The sequence below is a fragment of the Phocoena sinus genome, chromosome 6 (genome assembly GCF_008692025.1).
Source record: "Phocoena sinus isolate mPhoSin1 chromosome 6, mPhoSin1.pri, whole genome shotgun sequence".
Classification (NCBI taxonomy): domain Eukaryota; kingdom Metazoa; phylum Chordata; class Mammalia; order Artiodactyla; family Phocoenidae; genus Phocoena; species Phocoena sinus.
In genome coordinates, this window is record NC_045768.1 from 49,626,961 (window position 1) to 49,651,763 (window position 24,803).

General features: G+C 39.9%; 1 protein-coding gene across 4 annotated transcripts in view; it reads right to left on the reverse strand.

Annotated features, from left to right (window-relative positions):
• Positions 1–24,803, reverse strand: part of MAMDC2 (MAM domain containing 2) — a 166,269-nt gene that overhangs the window by 32,654 nt on the left and 108,812 nt on the right. For 2 of the 4 annotated variants that reach the window (XR_004350384.1, XR_004350383.1), the window contains exons 9-11: positions 23,405–23,670; positions 4,398–4,491; positions 2,564–2,712 (exon numbers count right to left, since the gene is read on the reverse strand). Coding sequence is in view for 2 of the 4 variants with exons in the window: in XM_032634940.1 (XP_032490831.1) it covers positions 2,560–2,712; positions 4,398–4,491; positions 23,405–23,670 (513 nt within the window). In the remaining 2 variants the exon portion in view is untranslated. Of the gene's footprint in view, positions 1–2,559; positions 2,713–4,397; positions 4,492–23,404; positions 23,671–24,803 lie in introns of all 4 variants that reach the window. The other 2 variants (XM_032634940.1, XM_032634939.1) reach the window with 1 other exon arrangement.

The window sequence follows — 24,803 nt, forward strand, 5'->3', positions numbered from 1 at the left end:
TCTCTCCACTGCTCACTATTTTTGTTTTGTCCTCTCTTCCGTGTCTAAGACATGGCATGGCCTGTTACCCAGAGGATTCCCTTGTGGTCATCCACCACAGCATGGCCCTCTTCTTAGATCTGTTGTTGCTAGCCTTCTTGGTGTTCCTGAGAAATGGAAGAAAAGCTATCAACTCCCTCCCTGAGAAAATCATACATACAGACAACATCGTGAATACAATGGACTCGAAATAAAGCTGATTTATTCTTGATCTTTCTCTGCTCCTCTTGTAATTTAGTTTCTCCCCATTATAACATTTTCTAGGGGTCTTGCTAACTAAATGGTTAGTTATTCTTATATACATCAATGAAGGCTTGTAGGTTCATTTATTCACTCCACAGACATTTTTGAGCCTCTGTAGTGTGTAAGGTACAATAGTAAGCCCTGTGGGGATTCAAACAGGAATTTGATAGTACTCTGCCCTCAATACACTGCCAATCAGAGCTAATGAGACTCATTTTTTGTTTGTTGGTTTGAGTTATCTCTTTTCACTAGATTCAGTGTTGAAAGGCCATGAGGCTACAGCTGCGGTAGCTTCTTGCTACCATGAGAGGACAGCCTGTCTGAGATTGGAGCCAACTCTGAAAAACCAGAGCAGAGAGATGGACAGAGAGACTGATCCCAGTGACATAGTTTTATCCCCTACATCAAGCTATGCCTGAAGTCGGCCCTGAAATGGCCTTTCTTTCTGTTACAAAGGGTAATAAACTGTTCCCAACCAAAATAGTCCTAACATATACAAGTCTTTTTTGTCATCTTTTTTAACTTCCTTGTCTTTCCAGATATAGTCTCACACACTCTTAGAGCTCTTTTAGAATCTTCTACTCAGTGCTGGAAGCTGGTCGAACCAGTGCTGGAAGCTGGTCGAATCAGTTAGTTAGCATCCCTAACTGATGCAACACTGTCCCAGACTCTCCGAAGCAACAGGAGGGAAAGAGAGGTCAGTGGGAGGACCAAGCTGCACATCTTCTTCTTAGTCAGGCAAAGGTGCATTTAGGATCCGAGGCCAAATCGATACTCACTGGGAAGGTGGCTGGAACCAAAGGCTCTCAGAAGGACCCAAGTCAAAACTGTCAGGAGGAACGTACGCAGAAAATCTGTGTGTTGTACCTCTGCAGTGCAAGCGCTAGGGGAAGAGGCGGTAGCCATAGGAGATCAGCCAGAGAGTACAGTGCCAAAAATGGTAAGATGCAAAAGGGGCAGCATTTAGATACCGTCTCCAAAGAGCCAATATTTAGATATCTGTCATAACAGAAGGTATTCAATATCCAAGAAAGAATTTGAAATAGCACCAAACATTTTAAAAGTTATTTTCTTTTAATCCCTCCTCCACTCACCCTGGCTAAATGATCATGAAGATGAGGGGCAGAGGAGGAAGTTAAACACAGTTAAAGCACAGAGAGTCTTCCCTTTTATCATCTCCAAACTATGAATCAGGCCCATGCTGAGGGAGAAAGATGATTTGCTTGAATGAGAAACTGAAGTTTTAATTTGAATTGGACTTTTTAGCATACCTGAATGTGTGGCGGCTCCTATACCTCAATCAGACTGAGAAGCTATGGGATCTGCCAAGGGGTAGGGAAGGGAGAATTCTCTAGGGTATGTTTGAAGAGAGTGTTGGAAAGAAAAAACAAAGCTGTTCCTGATTGCACCCTACCAAATTAAGCCAATTCAACAAATAGGTTATGCTATAGGTTGCTCTGTGGTGTTATTCCCTAGACTTATCTTGAGGTAGACCATAAGAAACAGCACTATGCAACTCTCTGTAAGGACCCTTCAGGAAATATCTCTATAATCTTAGTATCAGGGATAGTTCTTTTTTTCTGGGCCAAATGATGTGCTGTTATCCAACTGGTATACCAAGTAAAATTGAGAGGATCAGTGAGAAAGGTCTATTCTTTAGGGAGTATTTTTATCACTGACATTGTTTACAATTGCTGACACATGGTGATAATAAGAAGTAGATCAACTTTTAGCCTAGTTTATTGTAGTTTATACATTTTCTACAGAAAATGCACCTCCTTATTGCCTCCACCCATTGATGGACTGCTTCATCTGTTTCTATCCTAAGAACACTGTAAGTCATGTTTTACAGATGAGTTTTCCATCTTTTTCAGTTTCTAGAAAGTGAGGACTCAAACTGATATATCTCCTCCCCTGTCTGCCAGCATATTTCTATACTAGGTCTGAGTCCTGGGCTTAAGTTTACATCATCATATACTTTTTTTTCATTTTTGTCCATCTCTCTTTTATTTTTAAACCTACCTCTAATTAAATTATCTTTGTGTGCATATCTTTGTAAACTCTTTAAATCCTTTTTCCAGCAAGATATATAAGCAATGTAATAAACAGAAAGAATGATTTTAAATGCACATACTGAATTACTTACCCCACATGTGTAGCATCCCACGTGCAGTTCATTCTAGACACATCATTTTTCCCATTTCAAAATGCAGTAAATGACCCCTAGAATGCTATTTCTGGTTTCCTTAGGAAACAGCACCATGTGGCATAACTCACCTACCCCAGTAGTGTGATCTCCCTTTGGTCCTGTGTAGGAGGTAGGAGTTTCTCCCCTCCTCCTGTGCCAGCTGCTCCGGTTCCTTCTCTCCTGAGTAAATGCACACTCATCTTGTTCGAAAGTACACTCTCCAGGTGGAGTTGGAAGCTTCTCTGCAAGGAAACAGCAGGTGTTACAATTGCTGAGGCTCTTTCAATGAATATGTATTCCAAGGCTCACTGGAAGCACGTGCTGCACGTATGGGTGTCGTCTGGCCACATGCCCCACATGAAGAGGCAGCCCCCTCACCAGAAGCCCACCTAAGCCACGCTGGTGCTTCTAGCTAGAGGCTGGACTCCACCCTAGGTTCTGCCAGAGAGGCAGAGAACAATCAGAAATCTAGATCCAAAAGTATGGGAATACTTTGAGAAAGAAGCTTTCTCTGACTTGTGAATTTATTTGCGTGAATGAGCTTATAAAGCTCTGAAAATTGGAGGTATGTTGCCTCTATGGAAACATAAAAATAATAAAACGGCATGCAGGAGCTTTCTTCAGAAATCCAGAATGAGTGAAGGGAATCCTCAGAGCAACCCTATAGCTGCTTTGGAGGAGGGGGAGAATGTGAAAGAATTAAATGTGATTTTGGAGGCATAGCTTAATATGTGTGGAGCAGGTTACTGAATTTTTCTGTGCCTCAGCATTCTTATTTGTAATGCGGGAATATTAGTGGTATCCACCTCAGGGGGTTGTGAGGATTAAATAAGATGATGTATGTAAAATATTTAGAACATGAAGTTCTCAATAAATATTAGCTAAATATATATTAGAACTTGGTGTTTTGCTACCTGAGGCTTATTTTCCATTTCTAAGAACAAACAAATGTTTATGTCTTTGGGTGCTATCTTCAATAACTGTAGTAATGATTATTATTAGAGTGGTGTCACCTCCCAACTTCCTGGGGACTTCTTTGGTTGTACCTCCCTACCTCTAGATTCTCTAATAAATAGCTTATCTTTTCCATCTCTTGCATGATAATTATTTTACTTCATTTTATTTTATATACACTACAAGCTAATGAAGCCTCATTCCCTTTTCTACGTCTTGAGCATAGAGATTTTTATCTTGTTTTATGCTGTTCTTGCAGTGCCACACAAATCGACTACAAACAAATTATCTTTTAATTAAATAAACATGGAGATTATTCTCTGGTGCCAAATTGATGCCACAATTTGCCTGTTTGTTAAAGAAATGGATACCCTGAGACTTAGGATGCAGTGGTAATTAGTAGATAGAAACCAATGATTTGGGTTGAGGTATGCACAATTTTCTCATTAGACATAAGGTCCAACACACAGCCACAATACTTGTCACTATCATCAATACTTGCTCCATTGTTCCACTGTCATTTAATTCACTTGGAAAATATTTATTATCATTTAGATATGATATGTTTACCTAGTCTATGTATAATAACAATTTCATCAATATTTCTTGAAAATCTGCATGCGTCTGAGGCAACAACAATAATAATAACAAAAGGAATTATAATAGAAGGTATTTGTTTTTAAAGCGCTGTTTTGTGCCAGGTCCTACACTAGGGAATTTAAGTGTACTATCCCCACTTTTCAGGTAGGTATTACCACCTCTCTTATAGATGAAGATACAGGGGTCAAGTCATATGTACAAAGTCACACATTGCATTCAAGGCATCATTTCTAAATGAGAGAGACACTTCTGACAAGAAAGGCAAAGGACAGACTAGCACAGATTAAATGTACGTGGTATGTTCTTAGAGAAACAGGACATGCCATGAATCGGCCAGGGAGACAAAAGAAAGCTGAAATGACCGCCGTCTTACCTGGAGACCAGCAGCTTCCCAATTCTATTGTAATGTCATCCAGGGCTACAAGTCCACAGTCCCAGAAACTTTTGCACAGGCTCATGAAAACCACCTGCAATTCAGAAAAGTAAAACTGTGAGTTCTGTTAACTGAAAATTGGAAACACTTACGACCTGGGATGTACTACTTGACACAACAGATGTGCAGAAGCAAACTACAGGCACCTCTTCATTGTCTGTGAACCACAGATCACAGTGGCATGAGTAATGGTTAACCATTTATATATGACCCTGGGACTACTTCTCTTATTTTTTTTCAGTAGAATCAAGCTCACAATGATATGTTGTGTACACTAATGCTGAACTTAGTTTGCATTCTTTAAAACACTGGGAGAGGAAAGCAAGACGTTAACTAGGTGGCAGAGGAAAACCAGTCAACTTTTAGATATTTTCCCCAGATAATCCACAAAGTGCGTACAGGGTGGATGGCAGTCCAAGCTTTGTTACAAACATTTCCAGTGTAAACACACTATTGATTCTTTGGAAGTGACTTTCTGGCAATGTGCTTCGTTCATAGAGCGAACAAAGTCCCAGTGATTTGCTATCTGGAGACCCAAGTTCCATTTCCAAAGTAAAGATCTATGTCCCTGAGTGTTATCACTAATAAAAGCCCTAAATGCAGTTATTTTATCAGGCCAAACATTTTTACTGTTGTATGTGAAGGAAAAATAAATCTCTACTATAAATTATTAAATTCATTGTGCCAAAGACAGAGAGAAAAGTCTTAGATTTCTTTCCATTAGGCCAATTTAAAAGTCTCCTTTTCACGTACAGGATGAGCAAAGAGCACTTTTCAAAACATTTATGCTAGATTTTCACTGTACTTTGCCGTTTACAAAGCTGCTTCACAGGTATAACCTGATGTTTAATGAGCACAAGGTCATTCAGTCCATGGTCAATCCCTCAAATACAAATCTTAATTCAAAAAAGACAAAGAGATATTACAGAAAGTACAACCCAAATTATGAATAATGAGAACATTTGATTCTTTTTAGGTTCTAATATACAGTATGCTATGTCTTCGATTTATCTGTGTTATCAATAGGATCTAACTGCTCTTTGATGATCAGAGCCACCAGAATATAGAATTTATTTAAAAAGAAATTGAAAAATCTCATGACAGTTTATCACTATGCAAAATATAAAATGTCTTAGGCCAATATCTTCAGAATAACTCCTAATCGTAAGATGTGTGAAAGTTTACTTGGACTGTATTCATATTACTTTAAATTATAAAAAGGATAGTTTGGAGATGTGATAATATATAACTATATGTATTTACAAGGAACAAAATAAAAGGGGCATTTTGGGATTTTTAATTGAACTTCCATTAATTTTCTTATCTTTATAAATTCTAGAGATGACCTGACTATGTAAAATATTTTACTTGTAGGATTTATGCGTGGGAACTTGTTCCCCATTTGCAAAGCAGAGGTCTATGGCATCAGCCCTGAGTACAGTTACATTTTATCAGCAATTCTTCCTGTTCGATGGGAAGGAAGAGTAATCTGTCTCGTAATTTACTGAATTAATAGTGCTGCAGCTAGAAAAGACTTGGTTTTCTTTTCCTTCCGCTTCTTTAAAGTCTGTTTTTGACATGAATAGTGAAAAAGGACTTTTTCAAAATGATTCTGCGGTAGTGAAATGATTCACCATGTAAATTATTACCTAAATAAGACTCAAACGTTTGGCAGGTAAACATATCTTAAAGAGGAGAAATGTAAACATGCTTTCACATGTTTACTACAGCATTATTTTATAATGACCATAAAACCAAGCAAGCAAGGAAGCAAACAAATGAAGAACCCAAGATTTCAAAAACAGAGGAAATACACAAATCATGGTGCTACGATCTAAGAAATAGGCAATCATTAACTCTGATAGCTTGTGAATATTATTTAGTAGTAGAGGAATATATTCCTCTCATAAGGTTAAGTGAAAAAAGCTGATTATAATAGATAAAATTAAAATAAAGCAAAATAAAATAAAGTAAATTATATCGAACTCATCTAAAAATACATAGAAAAAAACCTTGAAAATTTACCAAATGTATAACAATTTTGTTAGGTTCATGAAATTACGGGTATTGAATAGAATTTCCTCTCATTTTCTAAACATTCTTTAATTTTGCTATATTTATAATTGAGACAAAAGAAGAAGGAATCAAAATATCTATAATGAAGATGTGGAATAATGAGTTACTGTTTTTCAGATTGGCACTGTTTATTATAGTAGCCACGAGGACATGTGGCTATTTAAATGAAAATTAAATAAAATTTAAAATTCATTTCCTTAGGTGCACTAATCACATTTCAAGTGCGTAACAGCCACATAGAGCCAGTGATCAAGTGAGCTGGTTATGGCAGATATGTAACATTTCCTCATTGCAGAAAGTTCCACTGGATAGAGCTTCCTGGCTCCTTTTGGACATTCCAAACAAATCTGTGAACTGCCACAGTGGGTTAAGTGAAATGCTAAAGATGTTCTGGACAACAGCAGGCCACTAGGTTATTCCTATCTTAGAACTCTTTCTACACTTAGAATACTGGCCAGACCACATGTTGTTCTGATAAAAGAGCCACAAAGTCAGTCAGCTATGTACTAGATTCAAACTATGGCCTCAAACCTCAGATCTGTTTGGCAGCTGTCTATCAGCATTCCAACACACAAAAGAAACGTGACAAGATCAGCTTGTTTGGTCTAACACATTGGATTTCCACCCTGCTATAAATAATGCTGATAATGTCATCTCCTATTCTTGTGACGCCATCTTGCATTTTGAGGGCCTCTTGAGGTGGAGAGGTTATTTTAGGGTAGTTGGTGACTGGGTAAGCTGAGGATTGGGCCTGGCTGACACAGGCGAAGAGAAAGCCAAACATTTTGGTCTGTTCTTAAGAACTCTGTCCCTGGGTCCCATTAAGAATGTGACAAGAAGGAAATTGCCCATAGTCTAAGTTCTTAAGGGGATTAACCTCTTGTTTATTTATAGATCTTTTTTTTTAAAAAACAGTGTTTATTTCATTTTTGGCAGTATTTCAAAGTAAACAGAATATCTCTAAAGACTGGGAAAAAAACCTTAGGCAACTTGAATAGATACTAATATCTATTTAAGAGGGGAGAAGAGGGACAAAGTAAATTGCTGTCCCTTAGACAGTGTTCTTGATTTTATGCAAATCTCTTAAAAGTTAGGGCAAATTAGATTTGTGTAAATGAATTTGTTTCAGTGCACTAAAGGTTCCAGTCCTTAGGGACTAGTGATACTTAAAATTTTTTTTGATAGAGAATATTAATTGTTGAGAAAACTTAGCTAGACTAACTTTGGAAATACAAATAGGCAGTGAATGGAGAGAGTGATAAATACATATTTGCAAACAAATAACTTTAAATATAGTCAAGTAAGGATCAAAAACATGATTTAACTTACTTCTTATCATATTAAAATTACACATTGCACATGCTCATTTATCTACAGCAGGGTGTTCTGATCTCAGCCCTATTGACATTTGGGGCCAGATAATTCTTTGTTGTAGGGGACTGCCCTGTGCATTGCAGGATGTTAAGCATTCCTGGTCTCTACTCACTAGATACCAATATCACCCCCAAATTATAACAATCCAAAATGTCTCCAGACACTGCCAAATGTCCCTTTGGGGAGGGGGGCCAGGGCAAAATCTTTTCTGGCTGAGAACCACCAGTCAAATGTGGTAGAAAACTGCTATGTGGATTATCAAACCCCACTTGCTAAATTTCTATTATGTGTAGTCCCTATGTGAGGAACTTTCAGATCTGTTACCTCCTTTTTGGATTCTCTGTCAATTTCAACTTGTTAATTCTTCCCAGTCAGAGCAGGACAGTTGTTTACATGTTAAAAGCAGGCTAGATTGAATTAGTTTTCTTCTCCTCTGCACATCACCAGGTGGTAGTTCTAAGGAGCAATGAAATACCCTCAAGCCCTGGATAGAAAAGGCAAAGGAGCAAAAAAGCAAGGGAGATGGACTGACACTCCAGCTGAATAATCATCCTGGAGATGATCAGGGCTTCACTCTTCCAATTTCCTGCTTCAGAAAACTGCAAATTGTCAAAGGGCAATGGAGTATCTTCGTTGTTTTCACTTGCCTCCCTTTCAAAAAAGAATGATCTACTCCCTCAAAATAACATAATGACAGGGAGCAAATCCTAAGGGTAACTGAGAAAACTTTCCTCATAGTATACAAATTTTAATTCTCTCCTAAAGTTTTTCCCTCCCAGGGGGTGGGGACAGTGGGGTGGAGAGAGAGTCTGCACAGAAACGCAGCCACAAGGCTGGGTTACTCAGAGGGGCTAGACTGCCCCTAAACCTGTAAAAGTCCAGAAAAGTTCTTGATTAAAGCATGCAGGAAAGAAAAAACATTAGGGTTACTAATTATAACTTTATGAAGTATCATAGTTTAAGTGGCACCCAACACAATGAATAGGACTTTGCTGAGGGAGGGAAGTAATGAAAGCTTTTGCAGGGAACCACAAACCTTTGTTGTGTAGTTAAAAAAACATCGTTGGTATTAAAGAGCTCAACACTGGCTGAACTGACTGGTTTTTCACTGACCTTTAAAGTAGTTTCATGGCCTTCCAGAGAGACATCGCTGGCCAGGTTGTTGGGTTAATCCACCACCTACTTTACCAACTGAAAAGCCCCAGTTGGGCCTATAATTAGTATGTGAATGATAGTTTCCAGAAATGGCCTCCTATCTTCACATAGAAACATTTCAATCCTATGCCAACAACACCATAAATTACCCATGTTCGAAAACAAACCTAGTTACGTTCTTGTTATAAGCAGTGGACCTCAACAATTTACCAGAGGGTTTGATTCTGGGTTAAATTTAACTTCTATTCTGACGAGGTTTGAAATCTTCTGGAATCATTTGCACAGATAAATTTGGATATGGCGACCGCAGAGCTGGTGGAATAATTACTCACAAAATTACTATAATCCAGTCAGTGGAATTCCAGAGCCCTTCATTAAGATGCTTTTGACACAATTGCAGGATATACTATACTATGTAATGCAACTGCATTCATTTAACTGTTTGACAATAAGTTGTTAAGAGAATTAAAAAAAAAAAACATAAAGCAAAACAAAAATTCTGACATTAGACACTTGGCTAAAAGGGTGGAATTTTCACAAATCCCTAAAGACAGGCTGAGTGGAGCTTTATCTAGAAAAATGAGTATAAGACTTTAGTATTTTTAGAATTCCAGCCATGTTTGGGGAAACAGTTGCTAAACCGTAACAGCATGCCTCCTGCAGATACTATATTTGGTCTTCAGATCCCACAAAAGGCAGAATGACCATGTGTTTTTAAATAAGTCTTTAGCTGACCAACACTTTTTCTTAAAAGATCCATCTGTTTTGTTTCTTCTTTTCTTAAAGACCCATCTGATTTAATTCAGCTCTTGGCTTTCACAAGCAACAAAGACTGAACAGCTTCCAGCTTTACCCAGCATGAGTCCGTCTGCTTGTAAGAGCCTTCCATTTCAGGGTAGAGGGCACCCTGTGGTAGATTTGCAGATCAGCAGCAAAGTTTTTCATTGTTATTTGTGTGGTAAATACCCAGATCTCTCAACTCACTGATTTCAGAAATCTGCATTATTTTCAAATCATTTGGTCACTGAAAAGGAAAAGGTGTTTCCAGAAGAGACCTCAGAATCAGATATTTTTTAGAATGAGGAAAAGGCCCAGAGACCCTATGATATGAGCTCAAGGTCATATAACAGCTAGCTGTAGACCCGGCCATGAAACATGACACTCCGAATATCTGATAGAACATATTTCATTATACCAATCTGCTCATTTTCTCCTTTTTGCTTTAGGTATTTTAGAACATGATTCTGAAAGGCTTGAAACTCCCCCAATTAATAGCAGAGGACAAGTATGTCTTTGACCTGTATTTATATTATAACTAGCTTCCTGTCATTTTGCCTTATGTATGTTTATAAAGAGTTCTCCATCACCTGGCACCAGAACCTGAATCTTACATAGATCGTGACTGAATTTCAGGGCTGGTGAGTGTTGAAACCTCTCCTCGCAGGCAGTAACCCCGCCTCTCCACAGCAGGTGTTCCCTAACTTCACTGATGTCCTTCTCCCTCTTAGCCGATGACCTTATGTCTGCTCCACACGGAAAATTTAGCCCATAGGAAAGAATCCCCTCAACTCCCCACACATCCACACCTTCAATCTTATCTTCATTTGCACCCATTTTCACTTCCTTTCCTTTGTTTTGGGAGTGAGGTCTGTCTGACTCCAAAATTCATGCTCTCTTTTTTGTGGGACATAGATCCTGCACAATCCTGTACAGTTAGTATTGAGGGTCTAAATGGAAACTAAACATGAAAAGCCTCTGAAAAAATGAACATTAGAACTACAGGTGAGATGGTATCATTTTTAGTGTTTTAGGATCTAATTTCACACCCTGATAACGAGAACATTATCATATAAAATTTTCCTATAAGCCTTTCATCGTCACTAAAGGAAATAGGTGTGAATGCCTTCCTGGACATACAATGTGGTTCATCTCTGGCCCACCTCCCTTAGGGAGGACCCCTGGTCAAACACTTCCCTGAGCAATGTAATGTAATCGTCAATTTAATTGTCATGCCCAAGGATGAACGTCATAATACGGTCCTATTGTGACACGTGGATGGAGATATAAAACGTCAGTCCTACCAGGAGACTTGGAGAACACAATCAATTGCAAAAAAGGCGGAATCTATGTCTTTGTCTTGACTCTCAAGGGCTCACCCCTGCTCTGGATGAATTTCTCTGGGTCAGGAGAAGACAGTGACCTTAGCTAATAGCCAAACAGGAATAATGACTTCACTCTGCTCACGTATGAGACATAGAGACAGTGTGGGTCTTATTTTCATTAACTCCCAGGGCAAAGTGGAGATCCTGACTTGAGGCAGAGCTGTGGCTAAAAACTTGTATAATGCTAAGCCCTTTTTAGCTGTATTACAACTTATTTAACCAACCCCTACTGATGGATGATTGGGCAGTTTCCAATTCTGCAATATTACAAATACTGCTGTGATGAATATCGGTAGATAAACCTTTGTGCATAACCATGATTATTTCCTGATGATAAATTCCTAGAATTAGAATTATTATGTCAAAGGATATGCATGTTTGGGATCTTTCTTTTTGATACAGGTAATTGAATTATCATCTAGTAATATTATATCAATTTACCTTCACGCTAGAGCTTATGAGAATCCTATTTCCTTGAATACTCACCTCTCCAGGGCAATGATTTATATATAATACACTTAAATATGTAATTATATATATATATATATATTTAATAAATGAAATTTAAGTATATATATAACTCCTATATTATATATACATCTATATATTTTTGGCCTAAAGTGAAAGATTTTTTAATTGAAAAACTGAACAATATAGGCAGTATGAATGCAGCTATTAATACAAATATCATACTCCAGAGTATTATGTTTTAAAAATATTTTGATCCATTTGATAGACAAATGTGCTATTTTATTACTTTTTAAATTTCTTTGATTATAAATGAAGTTGGACATGTTTGTGCACTTATTTTCCAGTCATATTTCTTTTTTTCTGATTTGCCTGTATATATTCATTGCCCACCTTCCTACTTCTTAGTTCAAGGTTTGCTTATTGATATATTAAATTTAAAGCTTAAATGCATTAGGAGTTTGTCATATACGTTGCAAACTGTTTTTTCTGGCTTGACATTTGCCTTTCAGATATGTTTATTAGGCAATCTTTATTTGGAGAAAGACACTAAGGGAGAACTAAATGTCTTGGTTCAGAGACTGAGATGAAATAGGCAGGCCACAAATAGTAATGCGTCTTTGAGCATTGCCTACGTTCACATGCAAGCCAATGTTGAAGAGAAAATAGGAGCTCATGACCCTTCAGGGTGTGGTGGGAGATGCATAGGGAGGTAGCTTGTTGACCACCTGGAGAGAGACTTCTACTAGATGTAGGTACTGCAAAGACAGAGCACAGAATACCCACAGAAAGCCACACAAGGGAGGGAGAAAAAGGTGGGGATAGCTATGCAAAAGGAAATAAGGTATTCTTCTGTGGGAGAAAGTAGCGAGCCTTTACTAATATGTGAATTGTCGATTTCCAAGTAAGTGAATTGAGCTTATACCTAGAGTGTCCAGCAAATACTTACCTGGTCTATGAGCTCAGGAAACCAGAGGATCACCAGAGAATCTCAAAGTGCAAATTAGTCAGTGTTGCCTCATCCAAAAAACCCGGGAAAAGATTCCCTATAAAGGCAGCCATCGTGAGACTGTGAAATACAAGATTAGGAATCTGGAAGTGTGGAGGGAGGTAGTGTTTTTAGGTTTATAAACAATCTTTGGAATACATTTTTGCTTAATTAAGCTTACTGATAAGACTATGGGGAAAGAATGTCCCAGATATCTCCATGGTGCTGGGAGGACAAACGTGGTAATCCAGCCATATTCTATGAAATTAATTCCTTGGGAAAGTCATGAAAGAATGCACTGACATAAACACCACACTCACGTAAGCTGTGTGTTAGCAACCACCAGTTGTGCTAATCAGTCTTTCCAGTCATTTCCCTATAAGTTGACATGAAACACAGAAACCCAACAACAAATATCTGAAAGGAAATGAAAGAGAAGGAAAATCAGAGTATCTCAACTCTGCCTTATGCATATTTAAAGTAATTTATAATTCCTGGACTGACAGCTGACACTGAGTTTTGCTTGGAAAAACTCAACAGTAGGCTCCTTTTCCATACTTAGCTCCTCTATCCAATTTCACATTAAAACATACTCCACTTGACAGTATAATTTTCCTGGCTCTGTGTATGGAACCACCCTAATCTGTTCTATAATGTGTTGATTATTGTGTCAGAAATTAATGATCCTGCAATTTCTGCCTTGCACTCAGCTGCCCTGCTTTAATTATCCTGGAACATTAATAGCCTGGAGCAGCCATTTCCCCATGTTCTCAGACATCATGAAATGTGATAGGAAATTCACCTTTTCTCATGTATCTTATCTACACATTGGTTTTCTGATTCCTTAGTCCCTTTATAGCAGAGTGTCTTGTTATTAAATAGCCACCTATTTATAAAATCTCTCCAGAAATTTACTAGACCTGTTCTTCTATCCAAGCGAACTGCTAAGTGTTGTCTTTAAAAATTTTAGAACCCTAGATATTTTACATCTAGTTTCATTTTCATTATTAAAGGGCAAAGTGAAAAGCAGAAATCCAAATCACAGACAAATTTCGTTCACTTTTTGCTAAAATGAGAAGATTATTGCGAGAGGAAATAAAGAAATAGAGAAAGCTATCCACAGGACTGTGCTGCACAGTGTTAAAAGATAGTTCCTGACATTAAGATGTCTAAAAATATAATAAGAATTAGAAGAGACTGAGTGAACATCTTAAAACATGTTTTTATTTTATGGAGAGGTGACATGACATTCTGATTTGTGCCATTTCGTGCTAGAGTCAAGACTTAAAGCCAAGTCTTCCTAGCCCTGACCTAGGATCTTTTATCATACAATCTCATCCCAACAAAACACAAATTAATGACTTATACAAGATTCAAAGAGGAAGGGGCTCTTGAGATGGACTTTGAGAGAAGGGTAGGATTTTCTCAGGTATGATGATTCCTGCAGCAAGATCAATGGGAAATATTTGCTGTTGATAAACCCTTGAGGGAGCAGTGGAGGAGGAAGGCAAGGATTTGAAGAAGGAGAAACTGCACTGGTTCCTAGACAGTAATTGAAGACACGTGTTCCAGGGAGTTTGAAGACTAAAGGAATGGGATAGGGTGGCAACTTAAATGGGTAAAAAGGTGAAGGGAAGGTTTGCTGTTCATTTGTATGACCAACATATGTTGGCAGCATGCAAAGGACTAATGGAAATTGAAAATTTATGAGAGAGGGAACAATTTATGAAATAAGGTCCCAGAGGAGGCAGGACGACGAAATCAAACGTATAGATGACCGGTTGGTTTTGACTGAGAAACCAACTGTCAGATTCAAAGAGAGGCAAGTGAGGATTCAGAGAGGAACAGAACTGAAGGGGCTTGTGTTCAATGCCTTCATTCTTTTGGCAGTTGAACCCATGAGGTCACATCCTAAGAATGAGGCAGGTAGGATCGAGTTGGAAACTTGCGAATGAAAATGGATCTGAATATCTGGGGTGGGGAACAAGCATGGAAGTCAGTGAGAGATGATCTGAATAAAAGGCTTTCCCAGCAGCATGGATCCCAGCAGCCTGGAGGGGACAGTGGCGATTAATCTCATTTTCTCCAGCTGTGCTGAGAAGCTTAGGGAAAAGAAGATGAAAATACCTGCTGAGGGTTCCCAGGGGTTGAGGACCAAGGTAGGAGAAGCCAGAAGGACCTGTGGGTGGGGAGACTATGATGTGGAAGTGGGTGCTCCATGGACCACAGCACAGAATGGAGGCTGGAGAAGCTGTGTTGGGGGACAGGAAAGGGATCAGGAAAATCAAGAGAGCTGGGAAAACCTCATATCAGTCTTTGGGAATAGGGAAATGATGCGATGTAAGTTGTTCCAAAGAAAAGAGTTACAGCTTTTGGTTTTAATAAATATCATCATAAAAAGCCCCAAACCAGACTTGGCATATATGTGTTTATGTGCATCCTTATATCCACTCCAGCAGGATGTTCCTGCTCTTAAGTGTTCACATTCAAATTCCTTGCAGGACCAATTGCACAGGTGCTACGTTATAAGAGATTATGGTTTATATGATTCAAAGGCAGAAACAGTTCACCTTCCTTCTTCCTTTGATGTATTTACATTGTTCTTCCTTGCCATCAACACATATTCACTGAGAGTTCGGTTCTCTTTCTAACTATTTATTGAGTACCCACTCTGTTCCAGAAATTGTGTTCACATAAGAAATAAAAAATAAATAAGATATGGATCTCTGTTCTCCAGAAGCTTACCGTCTGATGTAAGCTAATGTAGGTAGGCAGGTAAGTAGACAATGTCCATACAATACATAATGCTATGATAGTAGTATGATGCGCAACACAAGGGTTCTATGTCAAGTACTCTGAGGGAACTGCCACCTTACACAAGGTTGAACAGGATTCCTTAATGTAGAACTTACCAGAGTTTCTAACATGTTACTGTGCAGGGTGAATCTTCATGTGTGTATGTGGAAGTAGAGATCTAGCATACAAAACTTCCCCAACTCATTTGACCACAGAACCCCTTTTCAATGGAATAACTCAAGGGATTTGTACTCCACGGGACATACTCTGAGAAGTGCTGACATAAGGTTCTTGCCTGGTCAGAAAAAATGTATTTATATTTTTTTCAGACTGGCCAGATGGGGGTTTTCTCCATCTCCATAAATGACTTCTGAAGTTTGTTCTTTAATCTTACAACAGAATAAAGATGCAGACTTAGAAGGGTTTACCATGCAGACTTTAATGACTGCTGAGCTGATCATTAAGCCAGACCCAGATGAAAGAGAATGCCTGGTCATGCTCTCATTTATGGGACATTTAACATTTTTTCCAAAAGAAATATTTGATGAACATGATATTGAGTTCCTCCCAGTGCCTCTAATTAACAGACCACTTAATGGTCTTTGTTACAGGGAAAACTTGCTTCAAGTCAAAAGATATTGCAGGACCTGATATAGGTGCTACAGTGACCAAGCGTAATGTCAGCCCAAGGATTTGAACGTAAGAGATATGGGAACATATGTATATGTATAACTGATTCACTTTGTTATAAAGCAGAAACTAACACACCATTGTAAAGCAAGTATACTCCAATAAAGATGTTAAAAAAAAATTCAGGGACCAAAAGCATGTTTACACTAGGCTCAAACATTTTTTTCATACATTAAAAGAACATCAAGCCATCCAAAAAAAAAAGGCTAATGTTTGTGCTTCATCATTACAGACTTTCTGACAGCAACTCTTTAGTCTCTCCTGACACTTAGCTTTCAAGAAAAGCACTTTGGAGTGAATTGTTCCCTCTCCGCATTACCATCTCTAGTGTGTGAAAGTCTCAAGGTAACTCCTGATTACCTGCTCTCTATTTAGTAACATGCTGAGGAAAAACAGATCAAGAAAACCATTTCATGATTCATGCCCTTACAAAATGTTTCTAAAACGTTAACAAATATATTGTCAGCAGTTCATGATTGTGTAAGTGCAGTAGTCCAGTACTATTAAAATAAAGATTTAACTCGGACCTGATTTTAATTTAAAGAATACTTCACAGCAAAAGTTCAGGAACAGAATTACCCAGGTACTGAAGAGATGTCACCTATGAAACCTTATAAGGATCAGGACCTAGGAAAAAAATTCTTTGGTCTCTTTGTCACTCTCTCTTTTCTCTCTCTTGCTCTTGCTTTCTCTCTCCAGCTACATTAATGTCAGCTATGTGCCAGGTACTATGCTAAGGGTTTTACATGATGCACCGTAATCCTATGAGGCACGTACTACTAATACACTCATTTTGCATATGAAGAAAAGCAAGGCTCAGAAATATTCACATAACTAGCCCCAATTATAAGGGCGTAAGCGCCAGAGAGCCCACAGCCAAGTCTCTTAAGCATTATGCTGTACTTCCCTCTACCCCACAGATCTCCTTTGTCTGTGCTGAACCACCTTGAATTTTGACCCCTCCTAGGAGCCAAAGTGATTTCTATAATAGAACAACAGAGAGTTAATAATAAAGCCCTAGAAATTTTTTGAAGTCTTGAGTTAGGGCTGGCTTCCCCTTCTTATCTGATCCTACACTTTCCACATTAGCCAGGAGAGGGCTGGGCGGGGGGCGGGGAGCATGGATTCTGGATTGAATAAGACTTGGATTTACCTCTCTGCTCTGCCTCTTAATAGCTGTGTGCTGTTGAACAACGTCCTTAATTTTCTGCACAAGCTTTCTTCATCTGTTAAATAGGGCTATACAGCTTTCCTTCCTAGGGCGCTGCGGCATCAAATGAAGTAATGCATGTCGAGTGCTTAGCACAGTGTCTGGCGCGTGGAAAGTGTTCAATAAAAGTTCCTGTTGCTGTTGGCAGCTGTGACATTACACAGCCATCCATATGGCTATTTTGTTAGAATGGTCTCTGGGAAATTCTTACCATTGCTGTCATTCCTTAAGTAGAAATATATATTATAGTTTCCATCAAACATTAGACTGTATAGGGGAGATAGCAGGGACTTGTTAATCGAATCAGCCCATTGTCCTTAAAATGGTCTGGGTAAGAACTAATATGGAAATAAAGGTAAAGAAACATCCAGAGTGGGAGGAACCCGGGAAGGCACAGGTGAGCTAGTGTGCAGGGATTAGGATTGAGGCAGGAGAAACAAAGGGAAAGAGGCCGAAAGTTTTGACTTTACAGTTCTGTCCAGGCTGCCCGTCAGTCCACTCAGCTCTGATCTCACATGACAACTCACTGAGAGGTGAAAATAATGTTCATGAAAGCAGGCTATACTAAGAAGCAATGTGAAGGGAAGAGATTATTGTTATTATTTTGTGCAGCACAGATACTCAAACACATCTACCAAACATCTCCACCAGTGAAACTCACATCGGGATTAGGGTTAGGCCAGGTGTAGTCAAGATTCAAATATAAGGCTCCCAGCCAGGGAACAGGTGTGAGAAGGCAGCCATTTACTCTCGTTGAGTTGGGCCTTGACCACTCACACCTGACCGGCTTTAGGAATGGCGTGGCGAGGATGCGAAGCAGAGACAGGGAAGGGTCTTCCCCACAACAGTGACGCACATTCAGTGAGCTCTGAGTTTAGGCATTCATTGCTAGTAGAACATGACCTTGGGTTAGTCTAACTGTATTCTAGAATGCCAAGAGCACTAAAAGGAGATACTTTACTTCCCTTATGGGAATGCTGTGAGAATTAAATAAAATAACAGACGGTGCCTATGCCCCAAGGCACGTTGGGAGCCTCACTTTTTCCAGCTGCACAAGAACAGGCTTTCCCCAAGACTGGACGGAGACCCTGAGAACCCAAAGATACCTGAGGCAAAGGGCAGGCTTCAGACAGTCTACAGACCGCAGTTCAAACCCCAGCTCTGCCACTTACCAGCCTTAGAAAGTCCACTCTTTCATTCTTTTACTTATTCCTTTTTCATTGTTATATTTTTATGGGGAAAGAGAAGTGGACAGTGAACAAGTAGACAAATCAGAAAATTTTGGATTGGGGTAAATGCTATGCACAAAACAAACTAGGAAATATCATGGGGAATAACTTGGGGATGGGAAAAGCAGTTACAGACTGGGTGGTCAGGGAAGTTCCTTTCTAAGAGGAGACATTTGACTGGGACAGTAGAATGGGAACCAGGCTTGACATACGATAGATGGGGGCAGGGCATCGCAGGCAGAGGGGACTGCAAATGCAATGGCCCTGGTGAAGGAAAGGCCTTGGGACTCAGGGGACAGAGAGAAGGCCAGTGTGACTATGGGGACGGTGTGACTATGTGATCATGGGCAGAGTGAAGGGAGGTGAAGTTGGTGAAGGAGGCGGGGACCAGATCTTGCATGGCCTCATAAGCCACAGGAGGGAACGGAGCTTTATTCTAAAGACAATAGGACAGTTTCATGCGGGAGAGTGGCCTGATCCTATCTCTGTTTCAAGATGATGATTCTGGTGGCTGCATGAGAGCATAGAGAGAGCAAGGTGGAAGCAGAAAAACCAGATAGAAAGATACGAAGCAGTTTAGGGGGCTGGGGAGACACAAGTGGGCATATTCGAGATGTATTTTTGAGGTATAACTGTTAAGGACTTTGTCTGGAATTTGAGGGACAGTGGCAATGCGACAGCAAGAATAGGACTATTTTAACTTTTTGAAACTTCAGTTTCTTCAACTGTAAACTTATAAACATGAGGCATGGTGAGTATAGTTAACAACACTGTACTGTGTATTTGAAAGTTGTTCAGGGAGTAGATCTTAAAAGTGCTCATCACAAGAAACAAAATTTGTAACTGTGTGAGGTGACAGATGTTAAGTAAACATTGCGGTGATCATTTCACAGTATATACATATACCAAATCATTATGTTGTACATCTCAAACTAATATAGTGTTATATGTCAATTATACCTCAATTAAGGAAAGAAACTAAGATTGCAAAGCCATTTCAGTAGTAGAGCGGAGATTTGAAGCCAGAGAGACTCCTGTGTCATTATCCCTAATCGCTGTGCTATCCTGTCTCCAAGACGACGCAGGAGAGGCCTAGGAGGCCCAGGGCACCCTAACCTATTCTGGGCAGTGAGCCAGAGGAGGGGTGTCTGTGGAAGGGACTTTCAGCAGTGACTGAATTAAAAAGAGTCTAGGCAGAGGAGATGTGTGCAAGGGCTCAAAGTGGGAGAGGACAGCATGTTCCAGGAACTGAGTGCAATGGGATTAGAATGCAGGGAGAAGCGGCCAAGCTGGGGAGGGGATCGTGTCAGAGCATGAGAGCCTCTTCCCTCAGAGCAACGGGAAGCCAGGGGGTCACTGCACAGGAGGCTTCCCCATCATCACTCTGCCTCTGGGCAGAGCGTAGATCGGAGGTGGCAGGCGTGGACTGCAGGTGCCGTTGGCTCTTAATTTCAATTTTCAGAATCAGCTTAGAGAGCAACAGTTCTCATCTGAGAACTGCACGCACCTCTGGGGCCATTTGGAAATGTGTGGAAATAATTTGGGTTGTTGCTGTCACTGCAGATGTCAAAACCCCAACCATGTGAGGCATGGCCCCCCACAAAGGCAGAACTGTCCTCTTCTAAATGCCAAGGGGTCCCATACTGGGAAATCCTGCCATTGGCAAGGCACTGAAGGCTTCACTGGAGGAATATAAATGTTTTAAGCCATGACCGTGTAAAAGCAATTGTACAGCTGAGAGAATTGAGGGGTGAAGCGGGCAAGCAAGGTGAGGGGAAATAGAGGGGTGAAAATGCACTCACTGCACATAGTGGGATGTCAAGGGACACTACCTAAAGTTTATGGAACCAAAAATAGATGGCTAGGTGTATTAAAGTTACAAAGGGAACCAAGAGAAAAGTTAAAAATATAACTAAAAATTGTGAGGAGGAGAGAAAACAAAAGGAAATAGTGTAAATAAGCTAAATTTCTTACCTTTCATAGCAGGGAGTCAGCAGATACTGCTAAGGTTAATGAAGCAAGAAATGAGGTGGAAATAGAATATTTAGAATTACAGAGGAAGGCATCAGAAAATCAGGAAAAACCCTTTAGAAAAAGGAGTAGAAGTGGAGTTTGAGTTCAGGGGTGCTTAAGGGAAACTCTGGCTTTTCATCTTGTCCCTTCTCTGAGATACTGTTTGTATGTTTGTTTCCACCTGTATGTGTTCCATAAGTCAGTGAACTTTAGTTTCCTGCCTTACTCAATGCTGCCTCTATGGATGTCAAATGGTTCTCTCACTCTCTGAGCTGGTTCTGTTTAGAAGGGACCCGCCAAAAACTACTGGCCACCTTCAGATACGTGTCCAGAGTTTCCTGGCATTGAACTGTACCTACCGTCTCCTCACCTGCACTGGGGCCAAATCCCTGAATAGGCTATAAGAACTTCTCCGCCCCCACTGGGTCTAGATCCAGTTTTCCTGAAGTGGCTGGGGAGGGTCTCTGCGGTCGCTGGGAGGGCTGGAAGTCAGCCAAAGAAGAAAGGGCAAATTCCCTGGGGCACCCTTATTTGCTGGGGGGCTTGCTCCCATTCCATGGAAGTCAGGTAAGAGCAGAGACTCACTCTGACGAGCCGGAAGATTACTAACACCCATGTTTTGTGAGTAGCAGATGGGGGGAGGGTTGGAGGCAGGGAGGGAGGGCTAAGCGTTGGGGAGAAGGGAGGAGTGGGGTGAGGCAGGAGCAGGAGTTAGAATCCAGCATGGCCTGAACGTTAACCCTCCGAACACCAGCTCAGCTGGGCCTCTATTAATCACTATTTTTTATATGTCCAATTGGTAGAACTACTCCTCTACTTTTCTATATAGCCCTTCTGTGAGACAGTGAGATTGTACTGTTGGTAGTTATTTTACATATCTGTATCTTAATGTTCTATCATCTGTGATCTCATTCTCAGAAGTAGGATCTGAGCCTCATTCATCTTTATATGCCCTGCACTGAGCATATACCTAATAAATTATGGTTGAATTAAGGAATAAATAAATGAATGAATAAAGTCAAATAAATGAATGAAATGTTTATTATATTCTCCTTTTTTTAAAACGTTAGCAACAGAGGGTGTGGAGTACAACAAAAATTCTCTTATTTTCTGGTGCATCCCTGATTATGTGGGTCTGATGCATGTTTGTTCTGTGTGTGTGTGTGTTGCCATAACTACTTGAGAGAGTTAAATAAATGGTAATGGGGAAAGAATGTAAACCTTTGGGATCCCTAAGAGGTGCAGGGAAGGACTAAGAGATCAAAGAGGAAATGCAAAAATGCTGCAAATGTGAGATGACATTTACAGAAAGATAGTCTCATTCAGGAAATGTTTGGAACTGGCTAGGAAATAGGCTTAAAAAACATAAGCCTAGGCTAGGAGTTGGAACTCGGCGCCAGAAACATCAATTTGTTTCCTCTGTTGCTCAGGGGGATGAGCCAAATAGCTCAGTTTAGTCAGGTGACCAAAATACAATGGGATTAAGAAGGGGATGCCTACAACAACCTATTTAGTCAGCATGAAAACAATACCATCAGTGCTTATAAGATTGTGATAAAACTTGTGTGCTTATATTCTGCTACAGGTATCATAAATCGGTTTGACCCTTTTAGAAATCAGTAAGTCAGGGAGGCTGCCATGTCATTATAATCATAATTTCTTCTTGCCTAGCAATGAAAAAGAACTTTGTAAATATTTTCAAAGATCTTTGATTAATCATTGTAAAGATTTAATCATGCTTTGGTGGGTATTCCAATGAACTAAGAGTAACCAAGCAACATTATGATGGGAATGGTGTACAAAATTTCTTTAACAGGAGGTTATAGACAAAGCTATGGTTCTGTCCAGATGGTTATAGCTAAGAGAAGTTTGGGCCATTAATGTTTATGAAGAAGGTTCTACAGCTCTGCTAGGCATGTATCTTCCCCTGGGGAGCCTGGACTTTGGGTAATTCCTAGTTAATGAACATGATCAACTGACCCATCCATTCTTCAGTGATATCTATTGAGCTCCCATTGTGTGAGGCATCTGTTTGTAGGAAGGGACCTTCTTTTAGCTTCTTTTTTGCACAGAAGGTACATGAGAGAGATCTTCTGACCAACCGACAGATGAAACAAAATGGATTTTCCCATTCTAATTTCATCTGGGTTAGTTGACAGAATTTATTGTACCTGTAAAGCTTAAGTTTAAGCTTATGAGTTGTAAAATTCAGGAGATCACAGTTTTCTTTTGTATTTTCCCCACAATGAAGATCTCTGTTTTCTTATTGCTATCAAATACTCTGCTGATGGTTCCATTGTTTAAATTCTCTCTGTCTGGGTTGGCTCTCATATTTTACTGAGTTTCCCCATCCTGTGTTCAGCTAGAGGTTTAGGTTGTTGACCTTAAAGCCTCAATGTAGAACCAGGCTCACTGATTTCACATTTTGAAAGTACTAGCATTCGTGTGTGTGTGTGTGCGCGTGTGCATGCATGTGTGTGTGAACTGTGGCTTCGAACTAAAGTATAGCTGTTGAACTTGGATTATTCACATATTCTCTGTCTTTGGACTATCCTCAAGGAATCTACGGACTAAACAAGCAAACTCCCTAGGTGACCATGACTCTGAGAGACAGAAAACTGAAAAGAACTGAAGGATATAACTCGCGCATGGCTGTGGACAGGGTGTGGGAGTGGGGCTCTCATCTTGAACAGAAGAAAAACAACGCATCACCAGTTGAATATAATTAAACAGAAATTCACTAACCCACTTTAGCAACTGAAAACTGCAGAAATGTTCTACTGTACCTTGGTAGGCATGGGCTTCTTAAAGGTGATTTCAGCTTGCATCCAAACGCCCCTTGGGGACTCCAGCACAGACCAGATCTTGTCTTGAACCATGTGGTTCTCTTCAAAGATATAAACCGCTAGGGTGTCACTCATTTTTAAAAACCCATAGATGGCATAGTAAAAACGCAAACAATACTGCAAGTTTCCTGGCAGGGAGGGACCGTAGAGCCTTCCAATGTAGCCAGGCTGAGACGTAAACTTTGTGTTGGCCATCAAGAAATACCCTGCGAATAGGACAAAGCATTCAGTGCATCAGCAATGAAAAACCTAAATAATCCAGCCCAGATTATCAAGTGGGAAAATTTGGTTCAAGCAGTGGAGTTTGCCAACAGAGACTATTTCTACAGGCCTTAACTGATAGAAAGCATTTAAAATATCGAAAATATCTGTGTGACTCTATTGCTAATAAACCTTCTCCATTTTTAAGTAAACCTGTACAGATTTCCCACTGCATATGTCCAGATTCTAGTCATCAATCAGGATTTATATTTCTTTTTTTTTGGCCGTGCCGTGGCTTGCAGGATCTTAGTTCCCCGACCAGAGATTGAACCCCAGCCCTCAGCTGTAAAAACATGGAACCCTAACCACTGGACCGCCAGGGAATTCCTAGGATTTACACTTTTCATGAAACAAAAAGGATGAAATCATCTTGGGGTTCCCCACTTTTTGGACAACCAACTGACAACCAGACTGAGTAGTACTGAGTCATACAGAACACAAGGCCCAGAGCTGATTTTCCGTCTTACCCCTGCAGTGACCAGTGGAGGGGGAGAGGTTACAGGGCCTGGCAGTCCTTGGGGGGTGATGGGTGGGGGGTGGTTTGTGTATCTGGGCAGAGCTTACTGTCTTGTTCATATGTTAAACCTGCTCCTAAAAAGCAGCTTTCTAATCAGATAGACCCTCCCAGGTGCTGAAGATCTGATCTTCCCCAATTTCTCCTAAATAACATGAAAAAATAAGATCAAGAACCTCCCTTCCCACATGCTCCACCAACCGCATGGTAAACTTAAAACAGTTTACCATGTTAAATTACGTGTCCTATAAAGCTGGGGCAGAAAGAAAAAGAATAATACCTTACTCTTTTTCCTTTCCCTTTTTTGATCCTCCTTCATCAGTTTTCTTTTGGGTGCCTCAGTCTTTGCTATACAGTTTAGTTTTATTTAATCTGGCAAAAGATTCTTTGGTTTTTTCATGAGTGGTGCTATGGACTGAATTATGTCCCCCAAAATTCATATGTTAGAGCTCTAACCCCCAATGTGACTATATTTGGAGATGGGGCCTTTAAGGAGGCAATTAAGGTTAAATGAGATTACAAGGGTGAAGCTTTAACTCCCATGTGACTGGTGTCATAAGAAGA